We start from the raw sequence: 23,277 nt of genomic DNA on the forward strand, positions 1-23,277 counted from the left end.
TATAAAATTACATAATATTCCATGAGTTATAGGTATTTTTCAAAATTGCTGATTTTACAGGAAAATACTTCTCGTGCTGCATATAACGTATGTGATGCTAGTGATAGGGGTATACTTGTGTATCTAATACCTATATTTTATTTATATTTTTTTTAATAGTGTGTTTACCTACACAACAATTGGACTATCATAAAAATTAAAATTAAAGTATAGTAAAAAACAATATGTCATTACTCGGTCTAAGAGTTACATTGAAATATGGGCAGATCCCAAATGGTGCAGATTCGAATCCTGCCGGCTCCGCAATTTTTGTTATGTATTTAAAATTACTTGGGATAGAGTAAAACAAGTTTTAATTTCCTTAAAATACTTATATAAATTACGCACAATCGACATAAATTATTGTAACTTTTCCTTTAACTAAAATAATAGTAAGCTAAAAGATAAAATATTTTCCCCTTACATATTTTACATAAATGCTTTAAATAAAAATGATCGGAACTTTCCTTTCAAGAAATTAAAGTCTTACGTAATTTCAACCATAATTTTACTCATATCAAGCTTTATTTGTAACCGTTTCATTGTTTTTCGTGCACAGGTTAGTGTTCCTAGGAAACTTTTCAGCCATTATCGTTTATTGAGCGTCTAGCTTGGTCGGTAACTAGTCCGTTCACCCCATCTTTCAGCTTTCATCCGTATTTCGTATTTGGCAAGGCGCCATGTTGGCGCGACTCCAGCCATGGCTTCCCCGAGGCTCCACAGTTCTCTTCTTACTGCAAAATAATACACACGTTAATCAACTCGTGATCAAATATACTTTTATATTTTTATTTCATTGACACGTGCTGAATAATTAAATACAATTGCAAGTTTTTATTTGCTAATTGAAAAGTATTGCTCGTCGTTCGAAAGAGCGGAAAAAATCGCGTTTATTTTGAATTTTGTAGACAAAGGCATTGTGTCGTTACCTTGTGGTTCTTATTGGACTTTCAGTTGAAAATCAGGTAAGTTTTATAAGTTTGTAGGTGTTTGAAATGTAGTGATTTGAACTTTGAAGCTGCTGTATTTTTTTAATTTTATTCTGGGATTTGTATAGTGTTTATTTATTAAAAATTTAATTATTCATATCTAGTGAGTGTACCCTATTTTCATGATAATTGTAAGTAAACATAAGATCATTTATTTGTTAGTTGAACTTCGTGCGCTGATGCTGTAAGCCATTTTGGTAGCGAAAGTTTCATCGAAATCAGTTTAGCTATCTCCTATCGGCTTATAATCAACCTACAGGTTAGTGTGTTACAATGGTTGTTAGTATGGAGTTAGAAACGAAAGGTATGTATCAAGATTATCGCTAATAGCATGATTCCGCAATTTAGCCAAGTGCCGACACGTGGTGTCATCCTCGTAATAACAATTATATGTCGGGTTTCAATACTCTATATATATATAGGAGCTAGGATATCGTTAGCTAGATCCTTATCGCATACTATCCAAAATGTACTATCAAATTCACTTTTGGATTGGCAAAACCTCTTTTTTTTCGCATACAGACATTTCTATGTAAATAAAACAGAAAGCGGGTCGTTATGTAGTAAATTAAAAAAAAATAGTTTGGCTAATCGCGTTTTTCCAATTCCTGACTGTTCTTTTCGTACACAAAATTATAATTTGAAGAAAATTGTGGAAAACAAAGTTATGGATGGGGATCTTAAAAACGCTGCCCGCATTTTGTTTTCTAATGATACACTAGCTCCATTCAATGATATAACGCTAGAAGCTTTACGTGAAAAGCATCCTTTACCAAATATCGATTCTTTGCTGCCAGACCCACCTTCTAACACTTCTCACTTACAGATAAAGGACGAAGATACTTACGCTGCGATAATGTCGTTTTCTAGTGGCTCTGCTGGCGGCATGGACGGCATAACGCCACAACATCTTAAGGATCTTGTGGGAGTTACTGCTGGGGACGCCGGCAGGGCGCTACTGAGCGACATTACCAGACTTTGTAATCTCATGTTATCTGGCGAGGTAAATTCATCCTTTTTACCATTCCTTTATGGTGCGAGGCTTTGTGCTTTTAATAAGAAAGATGGCGGCATCCGTCCCATCGCTGTTGGTTGTACGTTTCGCCGTTTGGCGTCAAAATTAGCGTGTAAACACATAGTCTCTACCCTAAAGGATAAATTCCAACCTATTCAAGTTGGATTCGGCAGTAAAGGAGGTTGTGAAGCAGCAGTTCATTCGGCTCGTACATTCTTAGCGAATGACGAGGTTGAAGTGCTGCTGAAAGTAGATGTAAAGAATGCCTTTAATTCTTTGGACAGGGCAACTTTGCTGACCGAAGTCTCAACGCAACTTCCTGAAATTTATTTATATGTCTGGCAATGTTACAGCTCAGCTTCAAAATTATTTTTTGGAGATAGCGATATTAAGTCTTCTGTAGGCGTTCAGCAGGGGGATCCTTTAGGTCCGGCCCTGTTCAGCTTAGGGATCCATAACCATATTTCAAATTTAACATCTAAATTTAACATATGGTATCTTGATGATGGAACCATTGGGGGCAACGTGGATGACGTTCTAAAAGATCTTAAGCATATTAAGCAACAGTTTGGCAAAATTGGTTTAGAACTAAATTTTTCGAAATGCGAATTGTTTTTCACAGAAAAACTGTCGCAAGATAGAATACGATTGGCCTCTGAATTATTTAATGAAATTACCCCTAGCATTAAGATACTCGATAAACATTCACTTTGCCTTCTTGGTGCTCCTCTTTACAATGAATCCATACAACCACTTTTGGATCAAAAAATTAGAACATTTTCGACTAATACCGACAAATTGGGCGCTCTAAATTCTCACATTGCATTTTCGATCCTAAAATATTGCCTTTTCGTACCTAAATTAATTTATATCCTTCGCGCGAGCCCAATTTGGAAATTTCCTGGACTACTCGATAATATGGATGCCATCCTTAAAAGTACACTAGAACAAATTCTAAATTTAACTTTTGATGAGCACTCCTGGAACCAAGCTACTTTACCGGTCAAGTACGGTGGCATCGGCGTGAGGAAAATTTCCAGTGTAGCTCTTCCAGCTTTTCTGTCCTCTGTGCATAGTATAAGAGAGCTTAGCTCTCAAATTCTCAAATCAAATTCAATATCATTGACCTATGCCACAGAGGCCCTAGAGAGTTGGAAGGTCAGATGTCCCAATGTCGATTATCCAAAGGAACGTTCTACACAAAAACTTTGGGATTTGCCATTGGTTCAGCTGACACATTCAAATTTGCTGCAAAATCTTACAAGTGACAGAGATCAAGCCAGGCTCCTAGCATTATCGGAAAAGGAATCTGGGTATTGGCTTCATGCCTTGCCATCCAGGAATCTCGGCACCCTTTTAGATAATGAAAGTTTTTGTGTGGCTCTAGGTCTCAGATTGGGAACACCGCTGTGCCATCAGCACAGATGTCCGTGTGGAAAAGAGGTTGATAAATTTGGAATCCACGGACTCTCTTGCCAAAGGAGCGCTGGTAGGCTATTTAGGCATGGCTCTCTTAACGACACAATCAAAAGGGCTCTTGCCACCATAGACGTTCCTGCGCTCATTGAGCCGGCAGGGATTAGTCGGGATGATGGCAAGAGACCTGATGGATTGACGCTGGTTCCCTGGGAACGGGGACGGGCGCTAATGTGGGACGCAACGTGCGTTGACACATTGGCCCCGTGTCATATCAGGGAGACAGTATCAAGACCGGGAGCCGCAGCAGAAATGGCTGAAAACGGCAAGCGGCGCAAGTATGCCTCTCTTATTGAGAGTTACATTTTTGTTCCGTTTGCCGTGGAGACCCTGGGGCCATGGAGTCTTAGTGCAAAGAAATTTTTACGAGACATTTCACCGCGTTTAATAGCCTCATCGGGTGACAGAAGGGCTGGCTCATTTTTTGCGCAACGGATCAGCCTGGCTGTCCAACGCGGAAATGCAGCCAGTATTCTTGGCACCATTCCACGCGGGCATGATTTGTATAGTAATTAGATAAGGCTAGCTTTAAGTTTTATTGTAATATTTTCAATAAAAAAAAGAAAATAATACTCTATTATTTTTTAACAAATATGTAACAACGTTGCTTAGTAACTTATCGACAGACTAAATATAAAGATAGATTGATTATATTAATTAGCCGTTAATTGAAAATGGAATTAACTAAACCTTAAAACATATTCAGTGTAAAAAGGCATGTGTAAAGTCTTCAATTTTTTTGTTGATCATCGTTCAAATAAACGCCATTTCAATATTGTTTAAAAACTTATCCATGTGGGTTGGAGACGACCCAACATTTAAAGAAGTACCTACTTATGATATAGTAAACCTATCGCATAATACGAACTTTCTCCCGTCTAAGTAGGTACCTACACCTTAAAACACGTGCGTATAAAAACAATTAATCCATTCGTCCTACATAAAAGATAAACAGACCGTATTTTTGGGGCGGAATTGAATGCGCACTTTCGTTTATAAACACACGCCCACGTGTTATTGTACTCGAATAATCTTGTAAGTACATACATGCGCTGGATCATTGATAGATCTTATCAGAAAAACAAGTTTATTCTTTAATACTGAGTGAGAACTTATTTGAATTTTAAATCCAGTGCAAACAAAAGGCCTCATTTATTACTAAAATCATGAAAAAAAAACCATTGAATAACTTTACAGTTTTTATTCACAACTCACTAAAGTACTTATAATTAAGAAGCCTTCGCCATCTTTGACGAAGGCTTCTAAGGAAAGTTATGTAGCCTTTCCGAGAGAGATTCCACTCCACACATTGCCGCGTCAGATGCATTTCAAGAACGTGTAATGGAATCATACAGACTACAAGCAAGAAGTTTTGGGTTTGAACTTAGATTAAGGCAACTTTTTCATGTACCTGTACCTATTTTTACAAGTTGTGAAACAATTCCATGTGCGATGTTCCATCAAAACAATGACACAGGGCTTTTAACAAAGGGTGGATAAATAAATTCTTTATGAGCCGGCAACGGATTCACGGTTCTTCTGGTACTACAATATATCATGTCCATGGGTTGCGGTAATCACTTGTTTGCTCGTTTGCTCGCTATTCATATAAAAATAAAAAAATGCGTAGATAAAGTCTATACAAAAAGATGATTGCATATTAGTACCTTTACCCTAAAAAAAATATTGCGAGATGACAACAAATGTATTAATTAATTAGAACTTAGAAGTAGAACCCAAAGTAAAACAATAATGCGTAGTTAGTTAATATCTTCTGGGAATTAAATTTTGCGTAGTAAAAAGACCTAAAAATCCGATTAACATTTGTTCTTTATGCCAAAACGGCGTATTTAGTGTCAAGGTTCCGGTCAACAGCCCGTGTGGTTATTTTTGGCTTCCATTTTGTTTTGGCCGGCCATTTTGCGCGCCTGTTCCGATCTTTCATCCCGTCAAAGGCTTAGAGTTAAGATCTCTTCATCGCTTTATATTGGCTTGAAAATTGACATAAATGTTGTTTAAAACGAATAAGGATTGGAGAAATGTTTTCTGAATTGTGTTTTGCAATTTAACTCATGGAGTTACCTACCTACTTTGGATTAAAGGAATTTAATGGAGTGCCTCTCTTATGCATATCAGAAAGTTAAAGTTACGATATGGTGGCCGTTAGGCTTTGACCATCAGGAAAATGTTGTGGATTTCAAAAGTCAGTATTCATACCTCCATCATTAAGGTTTAAGGTTAAATATTAGCCCAAAAGTTAATAAACTCTGATCTTTTAATCGACATTCAAAGTTTAACAGTAACCAGCATATGCTGGTTCTTACTAAGGTAACTAAGGTGCGTAGTGTTGACAAGTTCGCCAACTTATAGTGCTCACAAGCATAAATTTCGTAGACACCGTAAAATGAGCATGCGATGAAGAATCCAATCATCATGTACCACTTCATAAATTTGAAACAGCCTTGCAACGAAACAAACTTACTTATCACAGAATATAATATAAAACAAACAAACTAAAATATCTCGGAATGAACAAAGAAGCAAGAGCATTAACAAGGGGAGTCTCAAAACAAACAAGACCAAGTAACAACTCACAACCAAACAAAACAAACGCCCCTTCAAGGCCAATGCATCCACTTTTATTATTAAACATGCATCGTTTCTATAGCAACCGCCATCTGATTGGCAATCGCAGCTGACGACCGACGCCCGGTATAACGTTGTATTGACGTCATACCAAAACAGCAGAAATACATATTTTACTAATAGTAAGAAGCCGTTAAAATAAATTATATTGGCTAATAAATACCAAAATAATTACATTTGCCCAGTTATTGATATATAATTAGACACATTTCTTGTCGCGGAAATCTAGTAGGTCTAAAATAGATGAAAAGCGGATAAAACAAACAAATTATAATCGGGACTTGATATATTTTCTCATTCAGCTGAACTTTAGACATCTTTTAATTTAAAAAACTCTTCGGTTTTCCGGGATTAAAAGTAGCCTATGTGTTAACTGTTAATCCAGGGTAAAATCGATCTTCATCAAGATCCATTCCATAGTTTTGCGCGAAAGAGTAACAAACATACACACACACACATACACAAATTTTTGCTTTTATAGTTAAAGTGTGATTAACAGCGACAACGAAGTAAAATATCGTTAGTGGTTAACATACGCCACGTGGCGCCATCTACTTTAAAAATAAAAATAAAGTGTCAAGGTTATTAGCCTATGCGGTCAATTTAAGTTCTGACGCGAACGCGATGGATCTGTGCGAGACGTGACGAAAGTAAACAGTAGGTAATCGACTTTTTTATGAGACGTAGTCGGTAGTTAACTGAAAAGCTTGGCCGAAATCCAAATTGGAACGAAATGTCGTAATTAAATCGGGTTTCCCGAACATTAAACCATTCTAGGAAGCCATTTTTCGTCAAATCATTTTCACTTGTCTAAGTCCCAAAATCTTTTGATCCGCAACATTTGAAGAAAGGATTGGAGAACCGCAAGAAAGTTCTTTCTAACTTTCCATTCCAATTAATACTTAACCTTGAGTTTCTGTTCTAAAAAGAAGCGTAGAGGGAGGGAATCTTTTTTGATACAGAGGGTTTTAACCCTAGTTTGCAGAACCGATAGGCGGTGAACCCAATGTGGTGAAAAAGCGACCTAGGAAATAGGAATAGAAAAGACAACATCAAGTCACAGAGAGCCGCTGGATATAGGAGGCGTAGAAGTTGATGATGTGGCATGTGCAACTCTACAAAGAGACTATCTCCAGCGCTGAAGGTCGATCGGTTGATGACCTGACAACATGATAAGATGAAACAATACTTAAACAATAAATCAATAAATAAATAAACGTACAAGATATTTCGAAGTCAAGTTTTGTGAGCCACGTGTAGACTGTGGATCGCAGGACAGTGATATTGTCAGCTATCTATTGTCAATACCAGACAATACAACGCGAAACAACGTTTGTTTTCATGATGTCACTTTCTCATCGGAGTTGGCGGCGCCCGGGGTTGGAGTGCCGCCATCTTTGTCTCGGCTTTTTCACAACTATACCGCTGTATTTCATTATTTTGTACTCCGTGGAGATTGATGATAATCACGAGTAGGTATTTGTTGCGTACTTTGATCTCCCGAAGATTTCTGCTTTTAAGATAATAATTTTACAAACTTATAATATGTAGGTAGGTAACTACCTACTCGTACTTATTTATATGCAACCTTACCTTGGTCTTGTTTTAAGCCTTTGACTAATAAATTGGTGACAAGTCTCGTATAAGTGTACCTTACAATTTACAAAATATTTAAATATACTAGATATAATATGTCCTCACAGCCTCGCAGACCTATTAATTAATTAATTATTATTAATGCTGAGGTTCTCATTAAACAGAAATTAGTAACTAACTACCTATATTCCTAATTTATTCTTCTATATACATATACCTACATCCATGATACCCACCTATAAGTACCTATTTAAAATCGATAATGATCATGTTCTTGAACGTTAAAATAAGAACTCTACTTTAACGAAAAATTAGATAAATTGTTTCTGGTAATCTGCTCTCCGTACCTAGATTTATTATTCTCTTCTCTACATCTTTCTGCAAGCTACAACAGCCATCTACAAGTGACCTAATCTAACTGTGCTGTGACGAATTTCCAACCCATCCTATTTGCTGCTGAGCCTCTATTCCACTACAGCTGGGTCCTTTTATTCCAGAACTCTGTATTGTATATGTATTCTAGCAAGAGTGGTAATGGTCGAAGTCCTTCAATAATATACGTTACTACCTGATGCAAGGGTTGATGACGTAATGAGTAGCTCTGTTGAAACATGGCAATCATGTGAATTTCCACTGGTAGAGCTCGTCAACGCGGTATTTATTGAGGCAACGACAGACAAACGTGACATAGGCATGCATTCCCACGTCATCCCCGCGTCCGATCACACTTGCTCATATATTGTACAAATACGCAGTGAAATCTATAAATGTCTAAAGAACCAATAAATAAAACGATAACAAAGAATGATCATCTGTTGATGCTGTCATGAAGTTAACAATGTTGTTGAGGAACCGTCATCGAATCATGTCGATGAAATGCAATTTCAAAAACAAACAATTTGTATTTTATCATCGTTATGAAAGAATCATGGACAAAAATGTATGGACCCTGATCCAATCCCCCAATATAGACCCTGGTCAAATACTTGAATAGAGTAACCGCCGAGTTTCTTGCTGGTTCTTCTCGGTAGGAGCGGCATTCCGAACCAGTGGTAGATTATTTTGACGATTCAAAAGCACTTGTAAAATTTTAAGTAATTGAATAAAAATACTTTGAATTTGAATTTGAAAATCCCCAACAATGTTCAAACTTATGACATAATATAATTATAATATAATTATCGATTGGTACATTTTTTAAAACTGAGGAAAGCCCATGTTCTGTGATGAACATTCGTAGGCAGAAATGATGATGATGAAAATATTAGTTTGTTCCAGCCAACATGCCGTCTGAGGTGATCACGGACAAGTCGCTGCAGCGCGAGCTGGCTGACTCCATCATCCGCATGGTGCCTCTCGATGAGATCCGCATCCTGCTGGCTTGTGGAGCCAAGGTACCTTACCATTGTACCATGTATCCAAATACCTCTTTATTCTAGGACTTGTCTCCAATAGCTATTGTTCCTACTATGAACATGCGCCAAGAGCAAATATCAGGGCCTCTCCCGCGAACCAAACTGAAGATTGGGGGAAGATGGCTATGGGCATGGTCTGCCCATAGCCATTTCAACTTGCTCTTGGTATTGGCTGACTCAGTGACCTTGGATCTTGGTTTATAGAGCTGATACTGATACTATAATGATAGAAACTAGATAGAAATGATAGAGCTGACAGTGTAAGAAGTGACACTGTAACTGGCATGACAATTCCTAGGTTTTTGCTGTGGAGCGTGGCCCACTTACAGAAATTTTCTACTATTTTCCATATTTATTCACTTCTCAGTCAATCCACTTACCGACATGATACATCATGCTGGATTTGTTTACCAGGTGAACGAACCAGTGACGCAAGGTCTACGTCCTATCCACTACGCCATCTGGCAGCGCTACCTGGAGGCGACGCGTCTGCTGCTCGTGAGAGGCTGCGACATCAACGCTGTGGACGACTGCGGATACAGCGCTCTTCATCTTTCTGCTGAGCACGGGTAAATATAGACTCCCTATTTTTGGAGTATCTGTCCTCTTAAGAAGACGCTTACTTCCTCTTAAACTGACCTGATTTAGTACTTAAACTTTAGTAATCTATACTTTCCTCATTCCACGGCACCTTTCGCTTCCTCAACAGTCATCTTCCATTTGTCGTGGTCTTTAGTCTGCCTTCTCCAGTTTTACTCATTTCATCTGCACTACCCTTAGTCTGCATTCTCCAGTTTTACACATATTTAGCCACTCCTCAGCTCTTCTTCTACACTTTCCATCTGCCACTATTTTGACTTGTCTTTTAAAACGCGGAGGCGTTCAGTTGTTCATACTTTTATGGATCAATAGATGATGATGATGATGATGATGATGATGATAGAATAATGGTTTAACTATTTAACGAGACTTCACCGACTAGTTTAACCAGTCTGCGCACTTGAGATCTCAAGTTCAGATGAACGGAACAGTCAGTTTTTAACCCATCCACACCATCCTAATCCAAGACGTATTCCTCATTGTTGAAGCATCGAGATCTGTGTCGCAATCCTTTTCCATTAATCACATAGTGTCAAAAGTAATTTGGAACACCATGCATTGTGGCCACCTATTATAAATCTTTTCTTCTTCCTGCATTGGTTTCTCAGTCTTGAGGATTGCTGTAACCTGACCTAACCTATTTCGATAAAGAGTGAATTCTCTTTTAGATATACAGAGTTGGTGAAGTTGCTCTTGGAGAGCGGAGCAGCGGTGGACTACCGGCCCGACACCGGCGAGGAGTTCCCGCGCACCACGCTCTGTGACGAGCCGCTGCGGCTGGCCATACGAAACAAACATTATGTAAGTTCCTTTAATATTCGAATCGAATGAATTTAATGAATTGCTATGATGGTAACTTAATATTATATTGATTGGCTTTTAAAAAATTATTAGGGAAGTAGTATTCCCTACAAGTACCAACTTAGGTAACTACTTCTTACACGGGCCTCATACCTCAATTATTGAGGTAACGAGGCAGAGCCTAATTTTATTTAAAACTCTTGAACCAATTATGGACAAACTTTTCCTTAACACCTGTTTCATATATGAATCTGGGGGCATTCATTATATCTATCCTACTTCATAGTTTATTAACCCTCGACCCAAAAAGAGGGGTGTTATAAGTTTGATGTGTGTATCTGTGTATCTGTCTATGGCATCGTAGCTCCTAAACTAAGAAACCGATTTTAATTTTGTTTTTTTTTTTTGTTTGAAAGGTGGCTTGATCGAGAGTGTTCTTAGATATACTTAATCCAAGAAAATCGGTTCAGCCGTTTGAAAGCTATCAGCTCTTTTCTAGTTACTATAACCTTCACGTGTCGGGGGTGTTATAAATTTTTATTTTACTTTTGTATTTAACTTCTGTTTCGTGGTAAGACTGAAGGTATGTAAAGTGCTCATCCTTCGCAGGCGGTCGCCCGGCTCCTGCTGGAGCACGGCGCGGACCCTAACAAGCGCTACTTCTTCGGCGCCGAGATCAACCTGGTCTCCGACCCCGAGTACCTGGAGCTGCTGCTGATGTTCGGCGCCAACCCTGACTCCCGCGACCGCGCCGGCCTCACTCCGCTCATGAAAGCTGCTAGACAGAGAAAGGTAAAGCTGGCAACACGTGGCCTCTGGATGAAGTGGTGTGATCAATGGTGGCACATGCTTGACCGACGAACAAATACGCAGCGAAACAGACATCGAGCAGTCTTGCGCCTTTTTTACCAACAAATCACACTTCACACTAATATTATAAAGGCGAAAGTTTGTATGTGTGTGTGTATGTGTGTGTATGTTTGTTAGGTACTCCTTCACGCAAAAACCACTAAACGGATTTGGCTGAAATTTAAAATGGAGATAGATAATATCCTGGATTAGCACATAGGGTACTTTTTATCCCGGAAAATCAAAGAGTTCCCACGGGATTTCGAAAAACCTAAATCCACGCGAGCGAAGTCGCGGACATCGGCTAGTACATAAATTAACACACTGCGCAGGTTCACAGCTGCATATTGCGGGTGATAGGTTATTGGTAAAGGATCTGCCAAGGAAACGATTTTTGTCCAACAGAGGGACATTGCCAGGTTAATGACGATGATGTTTTTACAGGGCATAGAGTCAGTGCTGCTGCTGATCAGCTACGGAGCGGACGTGAACGCCATGGCGGACGCGCGCAACGACTACCGGACCGTCATGCATTACGCTGTCTTAGGTGGTAAGTTTGACTGCTATGGATGACACAACCCATGGGATGGGGCAGAATGATTTCTTGTTACTCCACCATTTACCACTGCCATCACTACACTTTTAATTAAGAGGAAAGACAAGAATACCCTGCTAATTTTATGCAAGTTTTTTTAATATTACCAGTGGAGTCATGGCCGAAAATGGTATGGTTCGAGAAAATAATCTAAGATTAAGACTTAGCATTGACACTTCTACCATAGTGAGATCGTAGTCCAGGACTCAAAAAAAAGAAGGATTTAGAGCAATAAACACGGTTTTATGGTTTAAACAACTGGATCATTCAACAACTTTGATAATTGGTGTGCGGAAAAACTTATCAAGTTTGTCAATACACCTGCTTTGTAAATTTTGTAAAAATTTGTCCTTAAATAAATAAAATATATTATTATTATTATATTATTATTATTATTATTCTTTTACGAACATCCAAAACATGGTTCTGTTCCAGGTAACACGGATGTAGTGAACCTGTTGGTGAAGCAGGGCGCGAGGGTGAACTACGACTGTCCGGACCTCAACAAGCCCAGCGCGTTAGACCTCGCCATTTTGAAGGGAGACGTGCCGATGTTGCAGCTGCTGCTATCTGCTGGTAAGATATATTTACCAGGAATCTTCTATAGCATTTTGGAGACCTCGCTAAATATTTTATTAGATTCATCGATATAATATACCTACTAATTGTTCTTCAAAGGCTAGATGTTAGTAGAAAAAACCTTGCTATAAATTCTGATTTACGTTAAATGGGACAACGAAAAAAAGTATTCATTAGAAATACCACGCCGTGATCAAATTCTTGCTTTTAGAAGACTTTGAATGATCTTTGAATTGTTTAGATAAAAGGTTCCTAACTATATATTTTTTTACCTTTTGAAAGTGTATCTACATACCTAAGTACAAAATGTATCTTCCTCCGTTACAGGTGCTCAAGTGAACTCCTCAAGTTCGGTGATCGGCACCCCACTCCACGTGGCCTGCTCCGACAATATTTCAAACAGGAAGGAAATGGTCAAGGTAAATCATCATAATTATCATCATCATAAATCTATAGACGTCCACGGCTGCATATAAGTCTCTTGTAGAACATCCATATGCTACGATCTTGCGTCGCCTGAATCCATGCATCTCCCTACGACTCGTTTGATTTCATCTGTCCACGTCACAGATAACAGAAACGATAGACCTTGTTTCCGTTATCTGTGCTCCACTTAATGGGGGTTGGGTGACCTTATTTTAAGTAATTACCACCGCGCATAAACATTTGCAGCACAAGAGGAAACGCCAATATGTTGCCGGAATTGTTGCCTTTTCCAGGAATTTGTAGATTTGCCCCTTGTATAACCCCATGTTAAATCTTGTGGGAACACCACTGAGAGTTGGTTCCACAATTTGCAATGGTGGAATGACTTTCGGTGACGCGCGGTGCGCTGGTAAAAATTATGCGTGGAATGCGATCAATGTCACGTCCCAAAACAACACAGCAATGCCTTTAAAAGCTAAGCTAAAAAAATTATTTCCCTTTCAGATCCTTCTAGAAAGCGGCGCGGACCCGAACCTCAAAGTGTACAACGAAGACGACGGGGCACAGCTGAGGCCGGCGCTCGCGGAGTACCTCGCCAGCGACACTGATCCTTGCGCGGAGACTGTGGCGTTGCTGCTTAGATATGGCGCCAGGGTGAGTTGCTTCACACATGACTGACCTCATAGTGTATGTAGAGGCACTGCGAGTAATCATTTTAGAAGCTACGCGTGCCACGACGTAGCGTAATTCGTTAGTTGCCCCTAGCCTCTTGTAGCGTGTTGTTGTTTCCAAAGAAATTGTAACTTTAAATAGTGAATTATAATATATATTTTTTTTAGTGTTCATTTCTTTTGTTTTTATTACTACCCTGGTAGAGAACACGGCGCTACTATATATCCAGCAACATCAGTCGTACATTAAATATATATATATCAAATATCTGTACAAATATACCTGTACATTGGTGACTCAGACTTTGAACTACCAGGGTAGCGCGTGTTAATTTTCTTAATTAAAATAAAGTAAAGTAACGTAAGCTAGGGCAACTCAAATTAACACGTGTAAGGAAGTGAAAAACTAAAAAACTTTAAAAATGGCGCAACCTACGACAGTAGTGAAGGATGAAGACACGTATTTAGCGTCGATATCTATCACGTCGAAGATCCCGGAGTTTTGGACCGACCAACCTAGGGTCTGGTTTATCCAGCTGGAAGCAATACTGGCACCACAAAAACAAGGAGACGCATCCAAGTATAATATAGTGGTATCCAAGCTGGGTAAGGATGTCATTCAACAGGTGACGGACATCCTGATCAATCCTCCGGAGGTGCGTAAGTACGAGGTACTTAAAGAAAGGTTGCTGAACATATATGAAGAGTCGGAGAACCGTCAAATACAGAAGCTCATCGGGGAGATGGAACTGGGTGATCAGAAACCCAGCCACCTCCTCCGAAAGATGCAGGATCTGGCCAGGGGTAAAATTAATAATGAGACCCTAACTGTTTTATGGCAGAATCTGCTACCAGCAGCAGCACGAGGCGTTCTGGCTGCAACAGAAGCTAAAGATCTAGACAGACTAGCCGTGATTGCTGACAAAGTAATGGAAACTATGAAATCCCAACCGATAGCAGAAGTGGCAGTTAAGGAGGCGGTACCCGGAACTTCGTCGATGGCAGCTGAAATAGCCAGGATCCATGCGAGGTTGGACCAGCTGGACAGGTCCAGACACAGTTGGCGAGGCAGGCGAGGTCGCGGAAGGTTCCGTGGTCGTTCGCGTTCCCGAGGACGAGAGAACAGCAGGTCCAGACGTACCCCGGATAGCCCGGACTGGCTCTGCGTGCATCATTTTAAATATAGGCAGAGAGCTAATCGCTGCGAACAGCCGTGCACCTGGAATAAGCAGCAGGAAAACTAGTAAAGATGCAGGTAGAACCGGTGGGTACCTGCGTCGAATTAGGGAACCACCGTTTATGTATTACAGATAAGGACAATGGCATACGTTATTTAATAGACACAGGTGCGAACATTTCAGTGTTGCCTAAAAGTTATAAATCAGTGTGTGATAGTACAGTAAATAATAAATACAAACTTTATGCCGCGAATGGTAGTGAAATACAAACTTTCGGAACAAAGACTCTAGTGTTAAATTTAAGATTGCGTCGTGCGTTTAAGTGGACTTTTGTAATAGCCGACGTTAAACAACCCATTTTAGGAGCGGATTTTTTAGCTAAGTATAATTTGTTAGTAGACTTAAGAAACAGACGATTGTTAGATCAAGAGACTAACATGTATGTAATTTCCACTATAGTAAACTCGGAGCATTCATCTATTTTTACTATAGCCGAGTCGCATCCATGTTATTCTCTTCTAAGTAGGTTTCCAGAATTGACAATGCCAGCGACGTTCAAAGAACCACCACGTCACAGCGTAAGACATCACATCGAGACTTCAGGACCTCCGGTGCATGCGCGCCCAAGGCCGCTGCCGCCGGACCGATTTAAAAAGGTAAGAGAAGAATTTCGCCTTATGCAGGAAATGGGTATTTGCCGCCCGTCAAAGAGTGCGTGGGCGAGTCCTCTACACGTTGTACCTAAAAAAGATGGTAATATAAGGCCGTGTGGAGACTATAGAGCGCTGAATGCAATTACGAAGCCTGATAGATACCCAATTCCTCACATAAAGGATTTTACGTTTATTTTAGCCGATAAGAAAGTATTTAGCAGGATTGATATTAACCGAGCGTATCACTTTATTCCGATAGCAGAGGATGACGTGGAGAAAACAGCTATCATTACACCTTTTGGTTTGTTTGAATGGCCATGTATGTCTTTCGGTTTAAGAAACGCAGCACAAACATTTCAACGTTTCATGAATAATTATGTTTTACAGGATTTAGAGGCAAATTTTCAACAAAATAACCCGGATTGCGCAAATTATAAAGCAGAATTTGTTTTTTCGTATTTAGACGATTTAATAATAGCTAGCGAAAATAGTTCGCTTCACGAAAAACATTTAGAGACCGTTTTTGAAAGATTACAACAAGTTGGGCTAACTATTAATTTAGCAAAGTGTGCGTTTTCGCAGGATAAAGTTGAGTTTCTGGGTCATGAGGTCTCAGCCAGTGGCTTAAGGCCGTTGCCAAGCAAGGTCCAAGCAATTGTAGACTTTCCCAGACCGAAAACGGTAGAGGAACTTCGTAGATTTCTAGGCATGGTAAATTTCTATAGAAGTCATTTGCGTCAGGCAGCCGAATATCAAGCTGAATTAAATAAGTATCTTCACGGAGCAAAGAAACGTGACAAAAGTAGTATAGTGTGGACAGAAAGTGCTGTTCAAGCTTTCGAACAATGCAAGTTGAATTTACAGAACGCTGCTTTGTTAGCGTATCCGATAACAGGTCAAGTGCTTGCTATAATGGCAGACGCGTCAAATACTTGCGTTGGAGGCACATTGCAACAAAGAGTAAATAACGAATGGGTTCCGTTAGGTTATTTTTCGAAAAAATTGACTGACACGCAACAAAAGTACAGTACCTACGACAGGGAGTTACTTTCGCTTTATTTGTCAGTGCAATATTTTAGGAACATGTTCGAAGGTAGAGATCTCGTTTTGTATACAGATCATAAGCCGTTAACGTTTGCGTTTAAAAAGCTAAGTAGTAGTAAAGAAACGCCGCGAAGGACCCGTCAGTTATTATTTATTAGTGAGTTCACGACGGATATACGCTATACAAAAGGCGAAGAGAACGCGCCCGCGGACGCGTTATCGCGCGTTGAAACAATTTCGTGCCCGTCTGTACTTGACTTCACAGAAGTGGCTATTGCGCAAGCGAACGACACAGAGCTCACAAAATTGTTAGGAACAAGAAACGGTAATACGAGACTAATAAAAATAGACTTCCCGAGTGTAAATAAGCCCATTGTTTGTAACTTGCGAGGCGATAAGGCTAGGCCTTACTTACCAAAACAGTTTAGGCGTATCGCATACGAAACAATACATAACCTAAGCCATCCAGGCATTAGAACAACAAGGAAAATGGTAACTAATAATTATTTTTGGCCTGGGATGAATAAAGATATAGGTATTTGGGCTAGGTCGTGCATAGAGTGTCAAAAAGCAAAGGTTCACAGACACACTATGTCACCTTTAGGGCAATTTGCAAAAGTAGATAGAATGTGTCATTTACACATTGACATTACAGGTCCATTCACTATTTCAGAGGAAGGCTACAGGTATTGTCTTACAATGATAGATAGAGAAACGGGTTGGCCGGAAGCATTTCCAATTAAAGATATTTGTGCGAAGACAGTAGCCAAACTCGTGTATGAAGGATGGATTACTAGACATGGGTGTTTTATTAATTTGAGCTCAGATCAAGGAAAGCAATTTGAAAGCAGTCTCTTTAGACAGTTAATGAAATATTTAGGGGTTCATAAGTTTAGGACGACACCGTACCATCCACAAAGTAATGGCATGATCGAACGATGGCATCGTAGTTTTAAGGCCGCCTTAATGGCGAGATTAAAGGACAATAGATCGTGGGTTGAAGAAATGCACACCATTATGATGGGACTGCGTGCAGCACCACGCAGTGACACAGGGGTAAGTGCCGCGGAATTAACCTTTGGGCGAACTCTGAGGCTCCCTGGAGAATTTTTCGAACCATCGGATAGTAAGATAACAGACGGTGAGGAGTACCTAAAGCAGTTGAAACAGGTAATTAGTAATTTAAGACCAAAACCCGAGACACAGAGAGACTCTCGGACTATTTTTGTGCACCCTGCCTTAAAAGACTGTAAAAAAGTTTTTGTTAGAAACGATGTAATGCGTAAATGTCTACAACCACCGTATGACGGTCCCTATGACGTCATAAAGCGGTTGGAAAAAGCATACTTAGTACAGTTACCCAATAGACAAGCACTTATTTCAATTGACAGGTTAAAACCAGCTTTTGTCCTGGATATCAAAAATCCACGACAAACGCCGGATGAAACGACATGTAAGAAAAAATGTAGATTTAGCGACGATGACGTTTTGCCGACTCATACAATCCGTACTACTCGGAGTGGGAGAGTCAGCAAAACGCCCGTTAGGTATCAGTAGAATAATTTGAGTATCAACTAACAATTAAGCAATAAGTATTACGAAATAGGTAAGTATTGTAAAATGGCCCCGATCCGCATATATTATTTTTCATTAGAAGACATAACTAAACCTTATTATTGGGAGTGTTAGAGTGGTTGACGATTGTTATAGTTTATTGGATAGTGTGTAAATGTAAAATGTAATGTAACAAACATTCGAAGCGTTGAGTGCAACGAAGGCTGGATGGCGTGGGAATAGCAACAATTGTAAGTGGACTTGCCACAACGACCCCGTCGCCACCCGCTCAAGTTGTAGTGACCTCATCTCAAGTATGATGTGTTAAGAGATGTACCATGTATCGAATCAAAGGAACACTTTAACTGGGTGACGTGTTTAAATTATGATTTGTTGGGTAAGCGGATCGAAAACATTGCTAGGGTTGTCGAAAAATAAAGAACGAATATTGTGAAATAAAATTAAGGTTGCGGAAATTTGTATTTGTTTAATTTTTATTAAGATAAAAATTTGGGGTGGTGTGATGTAGAGGCACTGCGAGTAATCATTTTAGAAGCTACGCGTGCCACGACGTAGCGTAATTCGTTAGTTGCCCCTAGCCTCTTGTAGCGTGTTGTTGTTTCCAAAGAAATTGTAACTTTAAATAGTGAATTATAATATATATTTTTTTTAGTGTTCATTTCTTTTGTTTTTATTACTACCCTGGTAGAGAACACGGCGCTACTATATATCCAGCAACATCAGTCGTACATTAAATATATATATATCAAATATCTGTACAAATATACCTGTACAGTGTACAACGAAGACGAGTAGAGTATGAGTTAGACCATACATGACAGACAAACTTTAAGACATGTAACAGATAACTGATTTGTATCCACGTCAAAGTATAATATGCAATAAAAGATGACGCCGCTCCAGCAATGCGCGCATGACTGCAATTTTATGCGTGGTATAATTAATTATTGTTAATAAAATCTTTGAAAAGTGCAACTGCCTAATTTCTTGCTGGTCATTCTCGGTAGGCCGCCAGGTTTTGCTGCCCTATGATGAATGTGACCAAAATTCTCCATATATGCTAATAATTGTGATATTTGAACAGCGATCAAATCGTCTTCTGTCAAATGTAAAGCTATGGGTTTCCAGTTCTAATTGGCTTTTAGGGCAGTCTCGTTGCTACTGTGATTTCTGTATCTAGCCAATACCTTAATCGAAATTGTAAGATCTCTGAATTATTAAGTTGAAGACCACAGTACCCCTCTTGACTATAACTTTTGATATCACTTCCTGACTATGACCTAAGAGTTGCCCTCATATTTTCAGGTAATTATGAAAACCCAGTTTCGTGATCCGGACGGCATTCTCAACCACCTCCAGAACGTCACCACTGTGGAGCATGAGCACATCTTCTACATGCTTCTAGAAGCAGCTGAAGCCTTCGACCTTTGCATGATCAAAAGAAACAACGTCCTGAACGCTGTCCAAAAGGAAACCTTAATACAAAGAGCTAAGACTCCTATAGCTCTACTTGCTCAAGCGAGAATATTTTTGCGTAAATTCTTTGGCGCAACGCTCATTAATGTTGTTAAGAAATTGGAGATCCCTAAAACTCTTCACAGTTATCTCCTTTTCGAATGTCGTTAAAATATTTTAGTATTATTTATTGGATTATAATATTTGAGCCTTATTGGCTACGCATAATGGCTTTAGGCCTGTGCCATTAGAAAATAAGAGTTTTCTATTTTTAAACTGGCTTCCCGCCACGACTTGTGTTGGTGTTGCCAGCGATAATACTTTACCCAAAACAAGGGGACTCAACTGTTTCGCTAAAGGAATACGAGTATTGTATCTATCCTATCTTATTTTTAAATAAGAATAGTTTTGTACTTAATTGTATTTTTATTCCTTTGCTTTCGTGCGTATGATAATAATTTACGTATGATTTATCATCTAGTTTTTAAGAGAAAATATTTTTGTATCTTAATAAGAAAATCTATATTTTACTTGTGTAGGTAAATATATCGCATATGTATTTCTATTTCAATTTGAATTGAAAATACCGTTTTAAATTTTAATCATGAAAACGAGCTTTTTAATATTCTTTATATGATTTTGGAAATGTAGTAGGTAAGTAAATACTTGGGTACCTAGTTACCTACTTGAAAAATCGTTATTATGAGATAATATATATTTTTATATAAATCAAAATAATAATATTCTGTAGGTATTTCAGTACTATAACTATTTTTATTAGAATCTCATATTTTTGTAATCAGCTGATATTATATTGTGATAATATTTTGTGATATCTTTTATTGTAAGTCTTTTACTTGTATTCGCTCGCTAAATACGAATCACAAGCAGATAAATATGTATTGGACTGGTTATTATATAAAATTGTGTGTACATATTTGTGGTTTTATTTGATTATGAAATCCTATGTTGTCATGAATACATTTGAATAAGTTTTTTTTGATGTAGTTAGTTACCTAACCACGAATTCACGATTTTCGGATTATTCCGATTACCTGTGCTATAACACCTACCTACCTGCCTTTCATGATTCTAATTCCATACGTCATTGGTGAAGTAAATTGCGCCCGTCTAGTGAGCCACAGCCATAAAACAAAAATTGAATTTATGATTCTAGGCCAACGGGAAGTACACCATCAGACCAAGACAGACCGACAGACAACAAAGTGATCCTACCTTAGGATACCTAAGGGTTCCTTTTTCCTAAAAGTAGGACACACGATCACAGCCAGATCGTGGAAAAACGCTACCCTCTATATAATTTTAACGATTTTAAACCATTTTACACTCAACTATATTCTTGACACTAAAATAATTTTCTTGTTGTTGTTGTTTATTTTAGTGGCTTTTTGTTGTGCCACACAGCACAATTCACTTCGCCAAAGACGCGTTGTTTGGAGAAAACACAAAGGAGGCTGAACAGTTTATTTACACCCAAGTCTTTTCTGGACAATCCCAGTCCGATTTGTGGTAACTGGACTAGATGGGTTATGATGTTAGTAAATAACCTACAACAACACACAAGTTGAGTCGTTTCTAAACATTTCTAAAGTTACCTACCTGTCGCCACCTGGTCGCCACTGAACGTTAAACTTATCTATGGTTATTTATTTCTGCTCGTTTCTAGAATTTCTCTTTGAATATTTTTCATCTGTGTTAATTCTAATACAAGTCAACACGGTGATTCCGAAAAACCTGCATCAATCAATTGATGTGATTGGGTGAATATATGCTATTCTTGTTGCAACAATGCTTTGTAGCCAATAATGAGCGAGCATTAACCAATCAGAATTCAGAGGTGATTGCGATCGTGACATTGTAGGTGAAGCTGTCATTCACAGACATCCTGTCATTCTTGATTCTAGCAATCTAGCTGCACGTCAAAATTTTGAAAATCACGCAAATGCATATGATCCAACAACAAGGTTTCTAATTGAATTTTAAGCACTATTTTGTAATTTATTTTCAACTAAAATGAAACCAGCAGCAGATAAGCAAAAAGTAGATCTTGGTCTTCTGGAGGAAGATGACGAATTCGAAGAATTCCCCACGGAACGTAAGTTTTATCATCTGAAAAGCTTAATTTTTGCCTGGATCCTAACATCTTTGCCTAAAATTTGTTTGTGTTATCAGATTGGGGAACCGAAGACGCTGATGATGCGGATGTGTCCGTGTGGGAAGATAATTGGGAGGACGATATTGTGCAGGACGATTTCAGTCAGCAGCTAAAGTTAGTAGAATTGTTTTGTTTTGTTGAACTGGTAATAGTACTTAAGCCCCATAGTTATACTTATAAGTGCATACCAACTCTTGCTATACTTTTAATAATGCAAGTTGACACTGTTCTAATCCTAAGAACCGATCAGGAGTATTGAGATTATTGTATTGAGTACAATTTGTAATAATAATTATTTTTTATTTCTTTTGGCACAAGTTGTGACACCTAATTAATAAGTTAATATAATGTGTGTGTGTATATATAGATTTAAGAATGTATTAATATTATAATTTTCTGGTGTCCTAATAAATAAATAAATAAATAAATTTGGCTTGGACTAGAAAATATACTCTATTGTTATTTTCAAGCTATTAAGTAATAATTACTTGTATACATCCCAAAGTTATTTATAATTCACTAGATGATGCCAACAAATTTGTTTGCATGGATTTAGCTTTTTAAAATCCCACAGCAACTTGTTGATTTTCAGGGACCAAAACCTGTGTTCTTCCCTAAGATGCAAGCCTCTGTACCAAATTATGTTGAAGTTGGTCAAACAGATGGACTGTCAAAACTTAGCAGACATACACCCGTATTCAGAAATGTTACTATAAGATCTCATAGTGTGCTCAAACGCACAGTATAGGTTCCACTTATCAGATGACTGTATCACGACAATTTACAATTATCTGATTGGTGGAACCTACACTATATGTTTGAGCACGCTGTGAGACCTCATAGTAATGGTCTTGAATATGGCCATTAGACATGTTTTTGTGGATAATTTACACATCAACTTGTATGAAACGTTTACACATCTGTTACACAAGAATATCTCACCTTAGAAATTTGGTTTACTATTCAATTTTGCCACACTACCATGCAGCCAATAAAATATTGAAATTCTATTTTTGTTTGCAGGCAACAGCTGGAGAAGCTGCGACAACAGGAGCAGCAGCGTCAACAGAATAAGGGCTAGATGTTAATGTAATTTGTGTTACATGGTTAAGTTCATAACATTATCCATCATAATACCATCAGAAAATCCTATTATAACCTATTTTGTCTTCTAATGCATACAGTTTAAGATCTCACTCGCCATTTCAACTTTTCTCAACTGTCATGTCAAAAAAAACGATTTTAGTACTTATTTTGAAGTTGAACTTTACTTTTTACATGACAGTTGACACAAAGTTAAAATGATGAGTGGGTTCCCATTTTGTATGGACTATATCAAACATAGTTCCTGTTATTGAAGGCAGTAATCTCTTTTTTTTTTTTAATCAATATAATATTTTAGGTGAAGCAGTTCTGGTGGTTTTCATTATTGTTCATCAAAACTTTTCCATTAAATTGTACTTTACCTTAATAAAAAATATTTAAAAAGTAACTCCTGT

General features: G+C 38.4%; 3 protein-coding genes across 7 annotated transcripts in view; all 3 read left to right on the top strand.

The window, feature by feature from the left end:
- The window catches only part of LOC123871250 (26S proteasome complex subunit SEM1-like), a 29,657-nt gene extending 6,387 nt beyond the window's left edge, over positions 1-23,270 (top strand). Inside the window, exons 3-6 of one of the 2 annotated variants that reach the window (XM_045914949.1) lie at positions 15,559-15,565; positions 21,650-21,718; positions 21,796-21,892; positions 22,802-23,270. In XM_045914949.1, the coding sequence (XP_045770905.1) occupies positions 15,562-15,565; positions 21,650-21,718; positions 21,796-21,892; positions 22,802-22,859 (228 nt within the window). In that variant the 5' untranslated portion in view covers positions 15,559-15,561 and the 3' untranslated portion in view covers positions 22,860-23,270. Of the gene's footprint in view, positions 1-15,558; positions 15,566-21,508; positions 21,719-21,795; positions 21,893-22,801 lie in introns of those variants that run through there. The other variant, XM_045914948.1, reaches the window with a different exon arrangement.
- LOC123871244 (uncharacterized protein C1orf198 homolog) overlaps positions 1-23,277 on the top strand; it is a 504,106-nt gene that overhangs the window by 202,427 nt on the left and 278,402 nt on the right. The gene's annotated exons all lie outside the window — the stretch shown is intronic.
- Positions 737-19,991, top strand: LOC123871238 (ankyrin repeat and SOCS box protein 3-like). 4 transcript variants are annotated; one of them, XM_045914928.1, is made up of 10 exons: positions 737-1,004; positions 9,030-9,155; positions 9,591-9,745; positions 10,445-10,577; positions 11,187-11,369; positions 11,871-11,976; positions 12,457-12,597; positions 12,928-13,019; positions 13,531-13,680; positions 19,453-19,991. In XM_045914928.1, exons 2-10 carry the CDS (start codon positions 9,045-9,047, stop codon positions 19,771-19,773), a joined length of 1,392 nt encoding a protein of 463 aa, XP_045770884.1. In that variant the 5' UTR covers positions 737-1,004; positions 9,030-9,044; the 3' UTR covers positions 19,774-19,991. The 4 variants fall into 4 exon arrangements, with proteins under 4 accessions (XP_045770884.1, XP_045770883.1, XP_045770882.1 ...); XM_045914927.1 differs by having other exon boundaries at positions 9,033-9,155; XM_045914926.1 differs by having other exon boundaries at positions 743-1,004; positions 9,040-9,155.

Source organism: Maniola jurtina, chromosome 13, assembly GCF_905333055.1.
Source record: "Maniola jurtina chromosome 13, ilManJurt1.1, whole genome shotgun sequence".
In the NCBI taxonomy this organism is placed as follows: domain Eukaryota; kingdom Metazoa; phylum Arthropoda; class Insecta; order Lepidoptera; family Nymphalidae; genus Maniola; species Maniola jurtina.